Here is a 17,161-nt window from a genome sequence, read left to right as displayed (position 1 = left end):
TCCCTGTCCTGTCACTCGTTTACCCAGAGGACTATCTTGACATGCTGTCAATAACGTGCAGGTACTGTAATCTCGTGTGCGGTTTTGAGCAGTGTGTTGTCTTTTGCCATTACTTATTATCAATTTGTTTGCGTAGACATATCCAATAGATTGTGAGGAGAAAAGAGTGAAACAATTGTCCTCAGTACATCTGCTATTGTACAGACCTCGCTACTCAACACCAGTACTGTTGTCTGTATGGGTGGCTGTGTTTTACCTGAAATTGTAGCTTTAGAAAGGGAATTGTGCCTATGGTTATAACCCATTGGTTATCCATGACAGTTCCTCTTACAAAGGTAATCTGGAATTCATGCCATAATTTCAAATGTTTTAATTGTTTGTAACTAACCCACACGGTAGAGCAGCTGGGTGGTGGAGTTCAGGTGGAGGAGTTGTGATGCTCAGCCTCTCGCATTCTTTTCCCATCGCTCCACCTGTTAACGGAAGGGCGCGGCATTTATGTGATATCGATAGATATGTTGTTTCTAACATTTTTATTAACCTTCATGCCAACATCTGTTTGCAGTGTGGAGAAGGGTTACTACAGGTTAAACAATGCACAAACACCTGAGTCGTGTAAGCACGTACACGTGTGTGTGTGTGTGTGTGTGTGCGTGTGTGTGTGTGTGTGTGTGTGTGTGTGTGTGTGTGTGTGTGTGTGTGTGTGTGTGTGCGCGTGCGATCAGATGCATGATGGAGATATGGGAGTACATCAGAGATGACTAGTCCATTTGGCAGAGTGTACGGTTAATGTGAGCTGCAGAGCTGCTGACCTGCACAGGGTGTTTTTCCCCTTGGAGTTCGCTTAGTGACTTTATTTTAAGTTGTGTTGAAATACACTGCACTGTATTTGAGAAAACAACCTGCTTAGCTATCATGACACACATACTCTCGTATGTCTTCCCCTGGACCTCTTACCACTGTCATCTCACAAAAATTCTTTCTTGTACTGTCTGGCATGGCTTAAACAGATTTTTATTACAGAAGTTTGACTACTTCAGGATAAGAATACACATGGATTTATAGTACAGATTCATGAGACCCAATACCATAACCTCCCTCGTGTTCTCTGTGCACATGTGTATGTGTGTGTGTGTGTGTGTGTGTTTGTACATGCGTATGGTTATAGAAATTACAAAAATTGGGCTGGTTATCACAATGATTATAACTTAAAACGTGGAAAAAAATTGAAAACACAGTAGCTTCCAATTTGCACCATAAATTCATATCACATGAGTACACCTTGAAATGTGCCATCCTCACAAAGGCAGACACGCCAGTGACCTTAATGACTGACCGAACACGCCTTTCCATGGTTTTAGTGGAAAAGTCCACTGCAAGGAAAGTTAATTTCTCATTGATGGTATAAAACATCTGATGCCATTTACCGTATAAAGTGAACACCTAGATCAGATTCTGTGCTCAAAGCTCAACACATCTGCATTGCAATCTCGACATTTCCCAAATATTAACAATGATTATCAACCTCCCTATGTTCTCCCTACATTACAAGATGTTGTAGTTATTTCTTTAAATAAACCGTATTGCAAATACTGTTGTTTCCTATTCATTCAGATACACTATATTGCCAAAAGTATTCGCTCACCCATCTAAATGATCAGAATCAGGTGTTTCCAATCACTTCCATGGCCACAGGTGTATATAATTAATCACCTAGGCATGCAGATTGTCGTGAAATTTCCTCGCTTCTAAACATTCCACAGTCAGCTGTCAGCTGTATTATAAGAAAATGAAAGTGTTTGCGGGTCAGCAGATGCTGAAGTGCGAAGAGGTCTCTAACTTTCTGCAGAGTCAATCACTACAGACATCCAAACTTCATGTGACCTTCAGATTAGCTCAAGAACAGTGCGCAGAGAGCTTCATGGAATGGGTTTCCATGGCCGAGCAACTGCATACAAGCCATACATCACCAATTGCAATGCAAAGCGTCGGATGCAATGGTATAGAGCACGCCACTGGACTCGAGAGCAGTGGAGGCGCATTCTCTGGAGTGACAAATTGTGCTTCTCCATCTGGCAATCTGATGGACGAGTCTAGATTTGGCGGTTGCCAGGAGATCGGTACTTGTCTGATTGCATTGTATCCAAGTGTAAACTTTGGTGGAGGGGGGATTATGGTGTGGGGTTGTTTTTTAGGAGCTGGGCTTGGTCCCTTTGTTCCAGTGAAAGGAACTCTGAATGCTTCAGTATACCAAGACATTTTGGACAGTTCCATGCCCACAACTTTGTGGGAACCGTTTGGAGCTGGCCCCTTCCTCTTCCAACATGACAAGTAAGTCATGCAAGTCTGGTGTGGATGAACTTGACTGTCCTGCACAGGTCCTGACGTCAACCTGACAGAACACCTTTGAGATGAATTACAAACTACGAGGACCAGTATGCAGTATCCAGTATATAGTGAGTACAGTATGCAGTATACAGTATGTAGTATGTAGTAGGCCAGAGTCTGGATGTTGAAGTGGCCGTGTTGCACCAACGTCATATTGAATCCTATGGATTAGCAATGGGATGTCACTTAAGCTCATGTGTAAGTCAAGGAAGGTGAGCGAAAACCTTTGGCAATATAGTGTATCTGGCTCAAATGACGCGAACACTCATGATGTTTTCCCTTCCTGATTTGTGAATTTCATAACTCTGGTATGAGCATCAGAAAACATCAAAAGGTTTAGGCATTGTTTTCATGTTGCATAACGTTTGCGGGAAAGGGACAGTTGCCTTCACCATTGCTGCTCTCCCTGTAGGAACCTCCTTGTGCGTCTCCTGTCACCTGTCCGTGCTCGAGAGCCAGGTGCCTCTGGGTTGCAGGTATTGATTTGTGGTCTGTACATGCAACCGTTTTGTCTCGAAATGGAAGCGAGTTTGACTTCTTTGTCGTGGATGTCCCTGAAAAGTAGTATTTATAGTTTAAAATCACCCAGGTGGCTTTTTTGGCTTTGTCTGAAGTATAACGGGTGCACTGAGAAATGCTTTTCATCAGATTATTCATGTTACTGTCACAACAGATTCCCCTAGACTCCAGCTGCCACGTAAACCGCCAAGTGAGCCGTTTCCACGAATATTTCCTTTTCTTCTTTAAATCAGCAATTCAGTATCGCACGGCGTCCGGAGGATGAAGTCGCTGCGTGTTGTAGATGATGTGCAACAGATTTGGCACCGTGGCCATGCTGCGTTTCTCGACAGTCCTTAACCAGTCCTGCTGCGGTTGGTTTTGGTTTTAGTGTGCTGAATCATGTTATGTGCCGTTTTGCACCTGTTTTGCACCTGTTTTGCTTTTCCCGCCTTAAGAAGCTTCCGGGAAGGTGACCTGAGTTCAGATTGGTGTTATTATGTTTGGCATCTCTGACAATCTGATTGAATTTTTCCTGGCTGGTGTTAATTAGAGAATGTCCCTGCAACAAATAATAGAATCGTGTTTTTAAAATGCATTTAAAGTCCCATTCTTGTTTCTTCTGAGCTCCAGTGTGTAATGTAAGTTTCTAATAAGCAAATTTCTCATTATTGTCACGGTACGGCTGGCCCCCTGCTGGTCGCCCCCGTATACGTCTTGTTGCGTTGTGTTCTTGGGGGGGGGGGGTCTATGATCCGCCTCACCTGACGGTCGTTTGTTTGTCTATATACGTCTTGTCTTTGTACCAGTTGACTGCTGGTAATTGTATCCTTCATTTGGATCTTGTCACGGGTTTTTGGTTTGCGCACTTTATTTATTAAAACCTCCCTTTCCCCTGAGACTTCCAAATCGCTTCCATTTTATTTCATACTCTCTGCCCATCACAATTATGAGATGAGGGCAAAGTTTCACCCAGTGGCCATAACACAACAGGTGGTTGGAGTTTGTCTTCTTGTTTTCTTGGTCATTGTATCATTTGGAGAAAAATTATAAATTTTGATATCTTTTACTTGCTCACTCTAAAATATTTCTCCCCTGTCTCTTTTGTGTATTTATTTTGCATATTCATAAGAAGCCATTAGAACCATAAAGAGGACACTCCACAAAGGACCCAAGCTCTTCAAATATAAAACAAAGAGTTCCTCTTACGTCATATTGCATTATGTTGATTTAGACTTATGACTAAATATTAGGAAACATTTGTGTATGGTTCATTCCAGTTTTTCTTCAAACACAGTCATAAGGAGGTTTCTTTATGCTACACTGGTGTTCAGGCAGTCTTGGGGAAAAGGCCACGAGTCATATAAAGGACTCCACCTAATCTACAGCCACAAGCCGCAAAGCACGGTCGAATGCATCAGCACTGTGGGGGGAGTGCTCTCATCACTCTGCTGCGCCATCAGTCATCCAATTGGTTGACGTGTTGCTTGGCTACAGGGCGACACCCTTAATGCTTTCTCTCCCTCCCAATGACAGCAGAGCCAATTAGTTTTTCTTCCCTCTTGCCTTCCCATATTTCAAGAAAAACAGCATGCATGTGTTCTCTTGGAAACCTGTCCGCGCTTGTGCATAATGCCAATCACAGATCAATACCTGCAACCCAGAGGCATTCGGGTGCTTCGTTGTTGTTACTATTGTGAGTTGCTGGGTTTGAATTTACCGTAGCGATGTCAGAACACAACATTTTCAATCGGACAGAATTGATAAGCGAATTTGTGTGTTGTGTTGGGTGGATGTGTCCACAACTAATGTCCTGCTCATGAGCAGTAGCTGCAGGATGGGCCTGTAGCAGAGTCATGACAGAGCTGGAGTGAGCGCTTCTGTAATGAACAGGCCCCATCTCTCACAAACCCAGGCTGGCCCAGTGGGCAGCAGCCACACAGTGGCCTCCAACTGTCGCCCTCCCCCCCCTCTCTCTATCTCTCTGTTGCTCCCTCTCACCCTCCCCCTCTCTCCCTCTCTCTCCCCCTCTGTATCCCTCCCCCACTCTCTCTCTCTCTCCCTCCCCCTCTCTATGCCTCCCCCTCTCAGTCTCTCTCTCTCCCTCTCTCCTTTTCTTTCTTTAAAACTCCCCATGTCTCTCCCTCTTTTTACTCAACTGAAATTTTTCCTATCTCTCTCCCTCTCTATCTCTCTGTCTCTCTATCTGTCTGTCTCTCTCTTCCTCTTCCTGTCTCTCATTCTCTCCCTATCACTCTCTTACACTAATGATGGTGGTGTTGAACTGGCTGAAGGATTCGCCTGGTGCGGACAGCAGTGCTGGCATACACACCAGTGCCACCAGTGCTGTTCTAACCCTCTGGAAGGGTGCTTTGAGATATGGCAGTTACCATGTAAACAGTGCCTGAGTGCGAGCGTGAGTGCGAGCGTGAGTGCGAGCGTGAGTGCGTGCGTGCGTGAGTGCGTGCGTGAGTGCGTGCTAGCGTGAGTGCGAGCGTGAGTGCGTGCGAGCGTGAGTGCATGCGAGCGTGAGTGCGAGCGTGAGTGCGAGCGTGAGTGCGTGCGAGCGTGAGTGCGTGCGTGCGTGAGTGCGAGCGTGAGTGCGTGCGAGCGTGAGTGCATGCGAGCGTGAGTGCGTGCGTGCGTGCTTGCCTGCGTGAGTACATGCGTGATTCTGAGCAGGATGGCTCAGAGCAGGATTCCTACGCATCATTCGTTTCTTACTTGCCACTTGAAATGTCAGTGGCATCAGAAAAGAGCTTAGCTGTAAAGGGTAAAGAGATCTGAACGTGAGTCCCCCCCCCCCCCCCCCCCCCCCCCCCCCCCCCCTTTTGCATATTCATTTGCCGCTCAGGCTAATTTGAATATGATCTTTTTTTAAAAGGCACAAGACTCTGTGCTTGGTGGGAGTGTGAAGGTTAGGGGTGGGGACGAGCGCAGCATGACATTAAACGTCTTTGTGGCAACACAAGCTCCCTGCCCTTAGTGCGTCACCTGGAAGAGCTGTGTCCACCCCCTCACCACGCCAAGTCCCCTCTGTGTCCACTGCTAAGCTCTCCCATGCATAGTAATAACCAGGCCGGTTCAGGTTCGACATTAATAAGGAGCACCAGCTGTCTTGTTCCGTCATTCATAAGTGCTCGCTGTGCTGCGCCGCCAGACAGTGACCTGCCACTACACGCCTGGAGCTTATTGCCTCTGTTTATGTTTTCCTTTACTGGATTACGACCGCGTCGATCCATATGTGCCCCCTCCCTGCACTGATTCTCGGAGGTGTTCAGTGAGAAAGGCTTCAGCCTGTTGAGAAAGGCTCCATGCCAATGCAATTACCACATGTACTACCTACATACAATGATGAGGAGTCTAAAGGTTTACATACAGTTATGAGGCATTTGTTTAAAGGTACAGTGATGAAGCATTCGGGTAAAGGTTTACATACAGTGATGAAGCGTTTGTGTACAGTGATGAAGCATTCGGGTAAAGGTTTACATACAGTGATGAAGCGTTTGTGTAAAGGTTTACATACAGTGATGAGACATTCGTGTAAAGGTACAGTGATGAAGCATTCGGGTAAAGGTTTACATACAGTGATGAAGCATTTCATGTAAAGGTTTACATACAGTGATGTGGTGTTCATGTAAAGCAGGGGTGCCCACAAGTTTTCAGCTTGCGAGCTACTTATAAGATGACCAAGTCAGAAAGATCTACCGGGGGTTTGGGGATTGTGAGGTGGCGAACGAAATTTGTTGTTGGGGGGGCAGATGGGCGATTCCAGTCAGTGCAGATGGGTAATTCATCTACTACTATTTAATGTCATGCGATCTACGCACATTCCTTCGCGATCGACCGACACTGCGATCGACGTAATGAGCACCCCTGAGGTTTACATATAGTCATGAGCTGTTCGTGTAAAATTGTCTAGAGAGCAGCGTGTTGACCACTGCCTGCACATGGCTCTTCAAGTCTGGCCTCATCCTGGATATTTTCCTTGGCTTCTTCGTTGTCTGAATACATTGAATGTATCAGGGAAGGTCACCCAAAATTTTATACTATAGTGCTTACAAAAGCCATCATCACAGAGCAACTGTACACATGTCTGAGTCCCCAGTGAGCACGCCAAATGCGACAGTGGTGAGGACAAACTCCCCAGAGCATGAGAAGGAAACCTGGAGAGGAACCAAGACTCAAAGAGGGAACCCATACTCCATCCACTTCTTTTCTAGCTCTGAAAGAACAAGGAGTGATGTTGTAGCTAGGCAGGAAGTCTGCTAGTCCTCTCTCCCCTTTACTCTGAAGTGTGGATGGTCAAATGTTCTCTGCTGCTTGCTTCACCCAGCCGATGTGCGTCAGCCATCTTGTAGCGGAGTACACCATGTTCTGATCTAGGCACCTTCTGAACATCAAGCTGCTAATGGATCTGTGCGTGTGTGTGTGTGTGTTAGCTGCTCTTTTTGAGAATTGACTGCACTGGTGAAATACTCCTCCCAACTTCTTTAATGCTATACATGAAGTAGTATTGCTTTCACATGCACTCTGCTTTACGCTACCCAGTTCAGTTCAGCAGTGTTTTCTTGTTTCAAACTGTAATGGTGTCATAACTGTCGCTTATGAAAATGTACTTTACATGTAATTAACATATAAATCTCAGTTAGACAGTAGAACTGCTTACACTTTGTATATTCCTGCACATTAAATCTACAGTTGTCACGTTGTGGGGGGGCCCCCTGCCGGTCGCCCCCGTTTACAGCGGCAGATGTCCTGTTTTTGGTCACGTGATGTTCGTCCTTCAGGTGGGCGGGACCCATGATCCGTCTCACCTAAGGGTCGTTTGTTCGTCTATATATGTCTTGTCTTTGTACCAGTTGACTGCTGGTTATTATTTCCTTCATTCGGAACAATGCACGGGTTTTTGGTTTGCACACTTTCTATTAAACCATCCTATTTCCCTGAGACTTGGCGTGATCGCTTCCTTTTTAAGTTGCTCACCCTGCCCGTCACAAAAGTCAGCTGTTTTGAGTAACTTGAGACATGCAAGTCGTGTTTTGTTGGGCTGAAGGCTTATACTTCACACTTATTTTACCCGAAAAATTAAGCTTATTTCACTGGTCATGAAAGAATGACTTTGGAAAACAACTAGCATTGTTTAAAATACTTTCACTGAAGGGTTTAAGGCCATATTCAAGAAATTGATGTGTCATGAAGTGAAATTTTCATCTAAACCATGTGAAATGTGCCACTCCCCACTGCTGTTAGAACCCATTCAACCAGGAGCTTTCACTGTCGCGATTTTGTAGCCTGCGGTAATAACGATCCCTCTCTGTGTTGTGGGTTGCAGTGGCCATCTGAAGAGATTGCTTCTGCGCTCCCGTGTGGCCGAACTACCATGAGCAGTTCCACTCCATCCACAGGTATGGCTCCCCGCCCACATCTTCACTTCTACTCACGTAGTGGTAACGCTGAGACGCCACACACTCACAACGAAGATGTTTGTGATTACACTTATTTCTTTAAAGCTTCTGCAATTGGCTTATCACTCCCATAAACGTCAATGCTCCAGTTCATTCTGTGGAGGATTGTGATTGTGTTCGGTTTGTTTTGTTTTTGTTTATGAACCGGTTTTGTTTGCATGAACTCTTGAGTCGATGTTTTTTGGGGGAAACGGAGGATGAGGGATTACCAGTAAAAGGCCGGGCAGGGCTGGGCTGAATGTACAGTCGGAGATTCATAATAGGAGTTTTCAGGGAACATGTGCATGAAGACTTTTGCTAGCACTGAATTGGCAGAACTCCCTAGCAAAAAATTCACCTCTTAATCACCATTCCCTCACTTACTACTCTACCAAAAAAAAAATGCGTGTGGACATACACTTCTGTTTTCACTTCCGTACTTAGACTCAGGCATAATTTATTAGCAAAAGGATTTCTTTCATGGGGACAATTGTAATTGTATTGTAAGCCACTCTGGAAATCAGCTGAAAGTACACGTGAGCCAAGCCCTCCGTCTGCTCTGGGCTGGGATTCTGTCTCTCTTCTCCCTGATCCTGTCCATCTACCTAGTTGTGTACTATATACAGCACCGGTTCCTGTTTAATCGTTACCTAGGGGTCTGAGAGGCAGCTTTGATTTCACTGACACATAAAAGGATTGTTCGGTGAAAAAAAGCTTCCATGAGATTCACTCACCCCAGATGCAGCTGGCCAACTGGCCAACACATTCTGCTAACACTGCTAGCAAACACTAGACGTCAACAACAATGACTGTAGCTTTTGTAAATGAGTTACATGTCCTTACACAGCAGCACGTCACCAGAAAGATGCGCATGCATTTTGGTTGAAATTGAGATGTACCATTGAGCCAGAGTGGTCATCCAATTTCTTTAAGTGCAAAATCAATCAATAAAAGACATGTCAAAATATTGTATATATGTGTTTCAAAGCATTATTATACATTTAGATTTAATAAAGTCCTTCAAAATAAAGGTCTTGCAATAATGGTGGAATCCAGTTTAATTCCCAATGCTAATCAGCTTAATCAGTAGGGTTGTTAAAACAAGTCTTGTTTTCGGAGATTCATCTTCAGGCTAGTACATCACAATTAAATCAGGTCAATAAATAAGTAGATGAAGATAAATTGGTGAAGATATCAGTGATTGGCAGGAGGTAGATGCCACCATGCCCCTGTTACTGGTCACATGAGGTTGTTGGTTAAATGAGAAAATATTCTAACAGGAGAAATTCTCTCACATTCCTACAGAATAGTAGACTGATGAAATGATGAAAGACATTTCTTTCTTTGTGTATGTGTGTGTGTGTGTGTGTGTGTGTGTGTGTGTGTGTGTGTGTGTGTGTGTGTGTATGCACATTGTGTATGCACATTTCCTTCTATCCTTGAGACACTGGAAAGACACAACTAGTCACCAGCCTGAAGAACACAAGGTTGTCAGTTTCCAAAACTAATAAAAAGAATTCACAGCTCACTCTGGCTGATGGAAGTAGTAGTTGTAGTTCATAGCAGACATTTCTAGTCTGCACACACAGGGCCTGCATCTCAACAGAACCCAGGGAAACGCCTCATGTGGTCTTATTCTAACCATTCTACACATCATGGTGTGTGAGTCTATGAGGCTCCCAGGAGACTGAATTCAGGAGTAGCTGTAGCATCATCTCACCTTTTCCTCATCTCACTCCACCACTGGTGTACTTATGTACTCTGACACCCACACACACACACACACACACGCACACACACACACACACACACACACACACACACACACACACACACACACACACAAACACACACCCACATGCACGCACACACATACACACACACGCACACGCGCACACACACACACACACACACACACACACACACACACACACACACACACACACACACACACACTCACACTCCGTATTTCTGCCCTTACTATTCCGGAGCCACACAAGAACCATTTTTTGTTCCCTTAACCCCAACATGGTTGTGACTGCCTATGAGTGAGCATCGCCGTGAAGACCCCAGTCCTGGTAGAGAAGCTGACAGCTTGTCTTCAGCTTTGATGTGTGTGCATATGAGGCATGTGATGAAGAGGGCATTCTCTCATCGGATGAAGAATTTGCAGAATGGCTGATGCAGAAGTCGCTGACGCTGGTACTAAACTGTTGCCTTGTGGACTGCATTCCGTGGATTCCGAGGTGTCCTAGCAACAATCTTACATTAGTAGAACTCTGGGCAAAGCGTAGCATGGCTGAATACTGCTATGAGATTAAAGTGGGTCCAAAAGAGAAAATGTAGCAGAAGAGGTACTACTAGTAGTAGTAACAGTAGTAGTAATAGTAGTGGTAGTAGTAGTAGTAGTTATAGCAGTAGTTGAAGAAGTAGTAATGGTAGTAGTAGAAGTTGTAATAGTTATAGCAGTAGTAGAAGATGTACTAGTATATTGCATAATTAGCATATGGATGAGATTTTTAGATTTTTATGTTATTCTGTATCTCTATGCATATTTATCTGTATTTTTAATAATACTTGTTGACCCCCCTGGTCAACAATTTACATTCGCCACCCCCCGGTTCAAATCTCACTCCAAGTGATCTTGAAAAGTTGGCGACCCTGCACATCGCAGGCTGTTGCTGTATGCCTTGAAAACGAGGCAGGTTTGTTCATTTGACTGGGCTGGAAGAGACAGGGAGTGGAGAAGAGCCAAGAGGTGTAGGTCAGAGGGAGGCTTAGCTGAAGTGAGGATTATCCAACACACATCAAGCAGATTTCCAGTGTTCTTCCTGCTCCGCCTCCTGTGTCATGTGACTGTCACCTTCCAGGATGTATAGGGCTGAGCCTGTGAAGAGGAGGAGACACACACTGCTCTGATGGAGGAGTGACAGAGGAAGAGAGAGGTGATGGAGGAGGAGAGGGGTGATGGAGGAGGATTTGCCATATGGGGCAGTGATGCCAAAGCGAGGCAGCCTGCTGAACATAGCCCTAAACACAGCTCTGAGCACAGCCCTGAACACAACCCTTTCCTTTATACATTAATGTTTCTCTTGGCCTCTCGGGCTGATAAAATAAAAAATCATTTGTGTGATGTTGTGTGTGTGTGTGTGAGAGAGAGAGAGACAAGTCTCCAGAGGATACTAGGTAGTGTTGTTGTCCCCCCCCCACACACACACACATCAAATTATTCTAGAACTTTGCAGTTATTATTACATTTCCAAGGCTGTAAAATACCTGGATGTCACAATAAAGGAGAAAAAAGCAGGCACTGGACGTGATCTGGTTGGAGTAGGGTGAGGTTTCTGGAGCAGGGTGAGGGTTCTGGAAGCAATCTGGTTGGAGCAGGGTGAGAGTTCCGGAAAACGTGCTGCCTTTGTGCCCACTTGCTCATGCATCTCAGCTTTGATCCAATGAAGTGTAAGAACTGTAACTCTGAACCCCTCCAGGACCTGGAGGGTGATGGCATGCAGTCATGCGTAATAAATCTAGACATGGTAGTGTATGTGCATTTGTGTGTGTGTGTGTGTGTGTGTGTGTGTGTGTGTAGAGCCAGTCCTGTGCCAGAATGCCCTCTGTAGGCACTGTTTGGAGTCCGGCAGACTTCATGAACCCAATAATCCTGGAGGAAGTATCTTATTGTTTTGGTGCACACAGACGCTGTCCCCTAGGTGTGGCTTTGATGCTGTGATGCTTTTGGTATTTCACCCTCCGATTCTTCATATAAAACCTTGTCTCTTCTAACACGGATGTTCTATGTTGATCTAATTGCAGCAGAATCAGTAGCTTTAAACAAACATTCATTGGCATTTTACATTTCTAAGTGGAGTTGGATCTCCTATTACTAAATGGAGTTGTGTGAAATTTACCATATAAAGTGAAAACCTAGATCAGATTCTGCCAGAGAGAATGCTTCTGCGCTCAAAGCTCAACACATCTGCAACACAATCTCAACAATATCTCCATAGTTCAGAGAATATTAACAATGATCATCAACCACACAACATCCCTACGTTCTCCCTACATTACAAGATGTTGTAGTTATTTCTTCATATAAACGTTACTGCAAATACCGTTGTTTCCCATTCATCCAGATACACTATATTGTCAAAAGTATTCGCTCACCCATCCAAATGATCAGAATCAGATGTTCCAGTCACTTCCATGTCCACAGGTGTATAGAATGAAGCACCTAGGCATGCAGACTGTTGTGAAATTTCCTCGCTTCTAAATATTCCATAGTCAACTGTCAGCTGTATTATAAGAAAATAGAAGTGTTTGGGAATGACAGCAACTCATCCATAAAGTTGTAGGCCACGTAAAGTGACGGAGCGGGTCATGGGTTTCCATGGTCAAGCAGCTGCATACATGCCATACATCACAAAGCATCAGATGTAGTGGTGGCTGGACTCTAGAGCAGTGGAGGTGCATTCTCTGAAGTGACAAATCGCGCTTCTCCATCTGGCAATCTGATATGAAAGACAAGCCTGGGTTTGGCCCCTGAGTTCCAGTGAAATTGCGGTGAAAAATCACAATTGACAAAAAAATATGGCACAAATATCTCTGACTGATTCAGCATACCAAGACATTTTAGACAATTCCCTGCTCCCAACTTTGTGGGAACCGTTTGGAGCTGGCCCCTTCCAACATGACTGTGCACCAGTGCACAAAACAAGGTCCACAAAGACATGGATAGAGTCTGGTGTGGATGAACTTGACTGGCCTGCACAAAGTCCTGACCTCAACCCAATAGAACACATTTGGGGTGAATTAGAGCGGAGACTGAGAGTCAGGCCTTCTTGTCCAACTTCAGCTTCTGTTTATTTGAGATTTTGCTTGGTCTGCCACTTCGAGCCTTGACTTGAACTGTACCTGTCTTCTTCCATTTTCTCACAATGTTTCTCACAGTGGAAACTGAAAGCTGAAATTTCTGACATAGCTTTTTGTATTCTTCCCCTAAACCAGTGGTTCTCAAACTTTTTCTATCATTCCCCACCTCAGAAGAAGGGGAAATTCCATGCCCCACCTGTCCCATATCACCTAAACAAATTTGTTGGGGGGGGTGGGGGGTGGGGGTGGCGAACGTCATTTGTTGACCGGGGGGCTGGTACAAATTCATTAAAGGGCCCTGGTTCACGCTGTTCCGCAGACATTTTAAACATCCGGGGCTTATGCAAAACGAACAAGCATCAAAATGACAGGCTTAAAAAGGTTTATTTCTTCCAATTGCTTGCACGCCCCACCTGCAATACCCATGCGCCCCACTTTGAGAAACGCTGCCCTAAACCATTACGGTGAACAATCTTTGTTTTCAGGTCATTTGAAAGTTGTTTTGAATCTCCCATGCTGCGCCTCTTCAGAGAAGATGCAAAGAGGAGAAAAACATATAATTGCCACCCTTTCTCATAATTGGAGTCACCTGTGTATGGAGGTCAAGGGTCACTGAACTTACCAAACCAAATTTGAGTTCCAATAATTAGTTCTAAAGGTTTTTAAATCAATAAAATGACAACAGTGCCCAAACTTATGCACCTGCCTATTATTGTTTAGACAATTATTGCACACTTTCTGTAAATCATATAAACTTCATTTCACCTCTCAAATATCACTGTGTTTGTCCCCTATATGATATATATCATACACACAAACACACACACACACACACACACATACACAATGCCACAGATGATTTTGCAGGTTTACACATTTGGAGATAACTTAGCCTTGTGACATTTAGACTGTCACACATCCTGGATGTGTGAAATGCACTGCAGCAAAATAAAAATTAATATCTTAGTTTATTATTTTTTTTAATTGTGAAAAGTTCAATCATAGGGTCAATTATTCTTCAACCCCTCAAATCACAAGAATTATGTTGAGGGAACCTAAGTATTTAGAAGTAATTTAGGCATAAAGAACAATGAGCATCACCTGCTTGGATTCATTATCTGATTTGTCCCGCCTTTTCTGACTATAAAAACTCCTCCCCAAACTTGTGAACAGCATTCATGCATGGTCAACATGGCAAAGACTAAGGAGCATTCCAAGGTCATCAGAGACAAAATTGTGGAGGGTCACAAGGCTGGCAAGGAGTACAAAACTCTTTCCAAGGAGTTGGGCCTACCTGTCACCATGTCTCCATCATTGGCGGCATCATCCGGAAGTGGAAGGCTTATGGAACTACTGTTAACCATCCACGGCCTGGAAAGCCTTTCAAAGTTTCCTCCCGTGGCGAGGCCAGGCTTGTCTGAAGGGTCAAGGCTGACCCAAGGACAACAAGGAGGGAGCTACAGGAAGATCTCATGGCAGTGAGGACATTGGTTTCAATCAATACCATAAGTAACGTACTCCACCGCAATAGTCTTCGTTCCAGGCAAGCCCGTAAGGTACCTTTACTTTCAAAATGTCATGTCAAGGCTCGTCTACAGTTTGCTCATGATCACTTGGTTCAAGGTTCTCTGGTCTGATGAGACCAAGATTGAGGTCTTTGGTACCAACCAAACCCGGAACCTTTGGAGACAGGATGGCACTGCATACGACCCCAAGAATACCATCCCTACAGTCAAGCATGGTGGTGGCAGCATCATGCTGTGGGCCTGGCCATCTGGTCCGCATCCACGGGAAGATGGATAGCACAGCCTACCTGGAGATTTTGGCCAAGAACCTCCGCTCATCTATCAAGGATCTTAAGATGGGCCATCATTTCATCTTCCAACAGGACAACGACCCCAAGCACACGGGAAAGAAAACCAAGGGAAAGAGGGAAAAAATCAAGGTGTCAGTCTCCTGACCTTAACCCAATTGAAAACTTGTGGAATGTGCTAAGGGTCGAAGTCCACATGATGTGCCCAAAGAACCTAGATGACTTGGAGAAGATCTGCATGGAGGAGTGGGCCAAGATTACTCCAGAGACTTGTGCTGGCCTGATCAGGTCATATAAAAAACGATTAATAGCTGTAATTGCAAATAAGGAGTTTTCCACAAAATATTAAACCGAGGGGTTGAATAATAATTGACCCTAATGTTTATGTTTAAAATGTATTATACTTTACCTGAGCAACTTATGTTAGGTTTGTATTATTTAATCATCTGTTAATAAATGCTGCTCTTGTTCAAAGTTTGAAGGCTCTAACTTATTTGCAATTTGTTAAATTTGCAAAATCTGTAGGAGGTTGAATATTACTTGAAAGCACTGTATATATCTTTTAGATCTGCATCAGTGACAGCATTAGCATTCCAGCACTGTTGTCACTTTCATTCAACTCATTCAGGTTTCAGCCCTAAGGATTATGATGGTGTTTTTTAAATCTGAATCCCCCATGAGTGCTTTTAACCACATCTTCTCCCGCACTTCTGTTCTGTTTGCAGCTAATGGCAAAGAGACCAAACAGTACACAGGAGACGGATCTCCCTGCGGCCCCTCCCGCGTCCTCCACATCCGCAAGGTTCCCGTCGAGGTCTCCGAGGCTGAGGTCATCTCTTTAGGGATCCCCTTTGGCAAAGTCACCAACCTGTTGATGCTTAAAGGGAAAAACCAGGTGGATGCTCGCACTTTTAACACACACACACACCATCTATGCCATCTACATGTAACTGTTTGCAAGAAATCTCGTTCTGAACACACAGTGTTTACACCATGTGGTTTACACATGCAATTTGACTCGCCATTTAAATTGTCCTTTTAAAAAGTCTATGAAGTAAGAACTTCATGTGTTCTCATTTAAAATTCATTTACTATCAAAGCATCTGTATCACACCTTCAAACAGTGTATGGAATGTTGGTAAATACCCTTATTTGCTTGCTCACGACATCTTATAAAAATGCATAATCCTCTCCATTGCTGAGAATGACAAACAATGCTCGACCTATCAGCGACATCACAGCATCGTTTAAAAGATCTCGAATTGCAAAGCTTCATCTTTTTACTTTTGAATTCTATAGTTTTTATTGGTCTGGAAGGTGGTGGTGGTTTTGAATTACAGCCTTTTACCTCTGCCTGGCAAGGAAGGGGGGCTATCAAGTAACTGCAAAATTGACAAGCTGACACGTTCGAAGTGATTGATGGCTATTCTAGCCATTAGCTCATTCGAAGCTGAAAAGACTAACACCTCACTTGCTGTGATTCTTATTGCTTGTCTTTATGAATGACATGCGCAACACAACAAGCCATATCTGTTGTCAACATGCTAACCTAAGTTAAGGGAAGCTAAACCAAGACAAGTTCTCCAGAATGTTTGGTGAAACGGAAGCAGTCGTAGATTATTTTGTTAGTGAATATTTTGATTGTATATACTTTTGGACATCATAGAATTAGAAAAGGTTTACTTTAGCTGGAGTTTATGTCAAATTGTTTGTATAGAATGCTAAACCAGAAGTTAGATAAGAATGGCTAAGAAGAGCTACGAAGGACTTCGAAGGACTACGAAGGATGCAGTTGTGTTTGTGAGTATGAATAAACAGGTGTGAATAAGAGAATGCATACTAAATATTAGAATATAAGCAGTATTAGAACATTTAAGTACTGTACTATTTTCCTCCACATCGTTTAGCCTCTTGGCATGGTTAGCTTAGCTAGCCTCTTGGAAGCTATATCATATTTTGGCCAATTAATAACGGAAGCTACAGCTTTCTGTAAGATGTCCAACATTATTATTTTGTTTTAGTAAAAATGTTGCATGCTCTTATAGTGTAGTATAGTATACCACTATAGTATAGTGGTCAACGTCTTGGATAAGGGTGTGGCATGATTGGATAAAGGCGTGGCACTTTGGAGAGGCCATGGACACCT

At 44.0% G+C, this 17,161-nt stretch overlaps 1 protein-coding gene across 1 annotated transcript in view; it reads left to right on the top strand.

Moving 5' to 3' along the window:
* The window catches only part of ptbp3 (polypyrimidine tract binding protein 3), a 56,156-nt gene that overhangs the window by 16,858 nt on the left and 22,137 nt on the right, over positions 1 to 17,161 (top strand). Inside the window, 2 exon segments of the mRNA XM_077019101.1 lie at positions 8,222 to 8,294; positions 15,741 to 15,910. Coding sequence (XP_076875216.1) covers positions 8,270 to 8,294; positions 15,741 to 15,910 — 195 coding nt within the window. The 5' untranslated portion in view covers positions 8,222 to 8,269.

This window comes from Brachyhypopomus gauderio, chromosome 10, assembly GCF_052324685.1.
Source record: "Brachyhypopomus gauderio isolate BG-103 chromosome 10, BGAUD_0.2, whole genome shotgun sequence".
Taxonomy (NCBI): Eukaryota; Metazoa; Chordata; class Actinopteri; order Gymnotiformes; family Hypopomidae; genus Brachyhypopomus; species Brachyhypopomus gauderio.
Note: the sequence above shows the minus strand (reverse complement) of the source record. Positions and strands in the feature narration are given on the sequence as shown.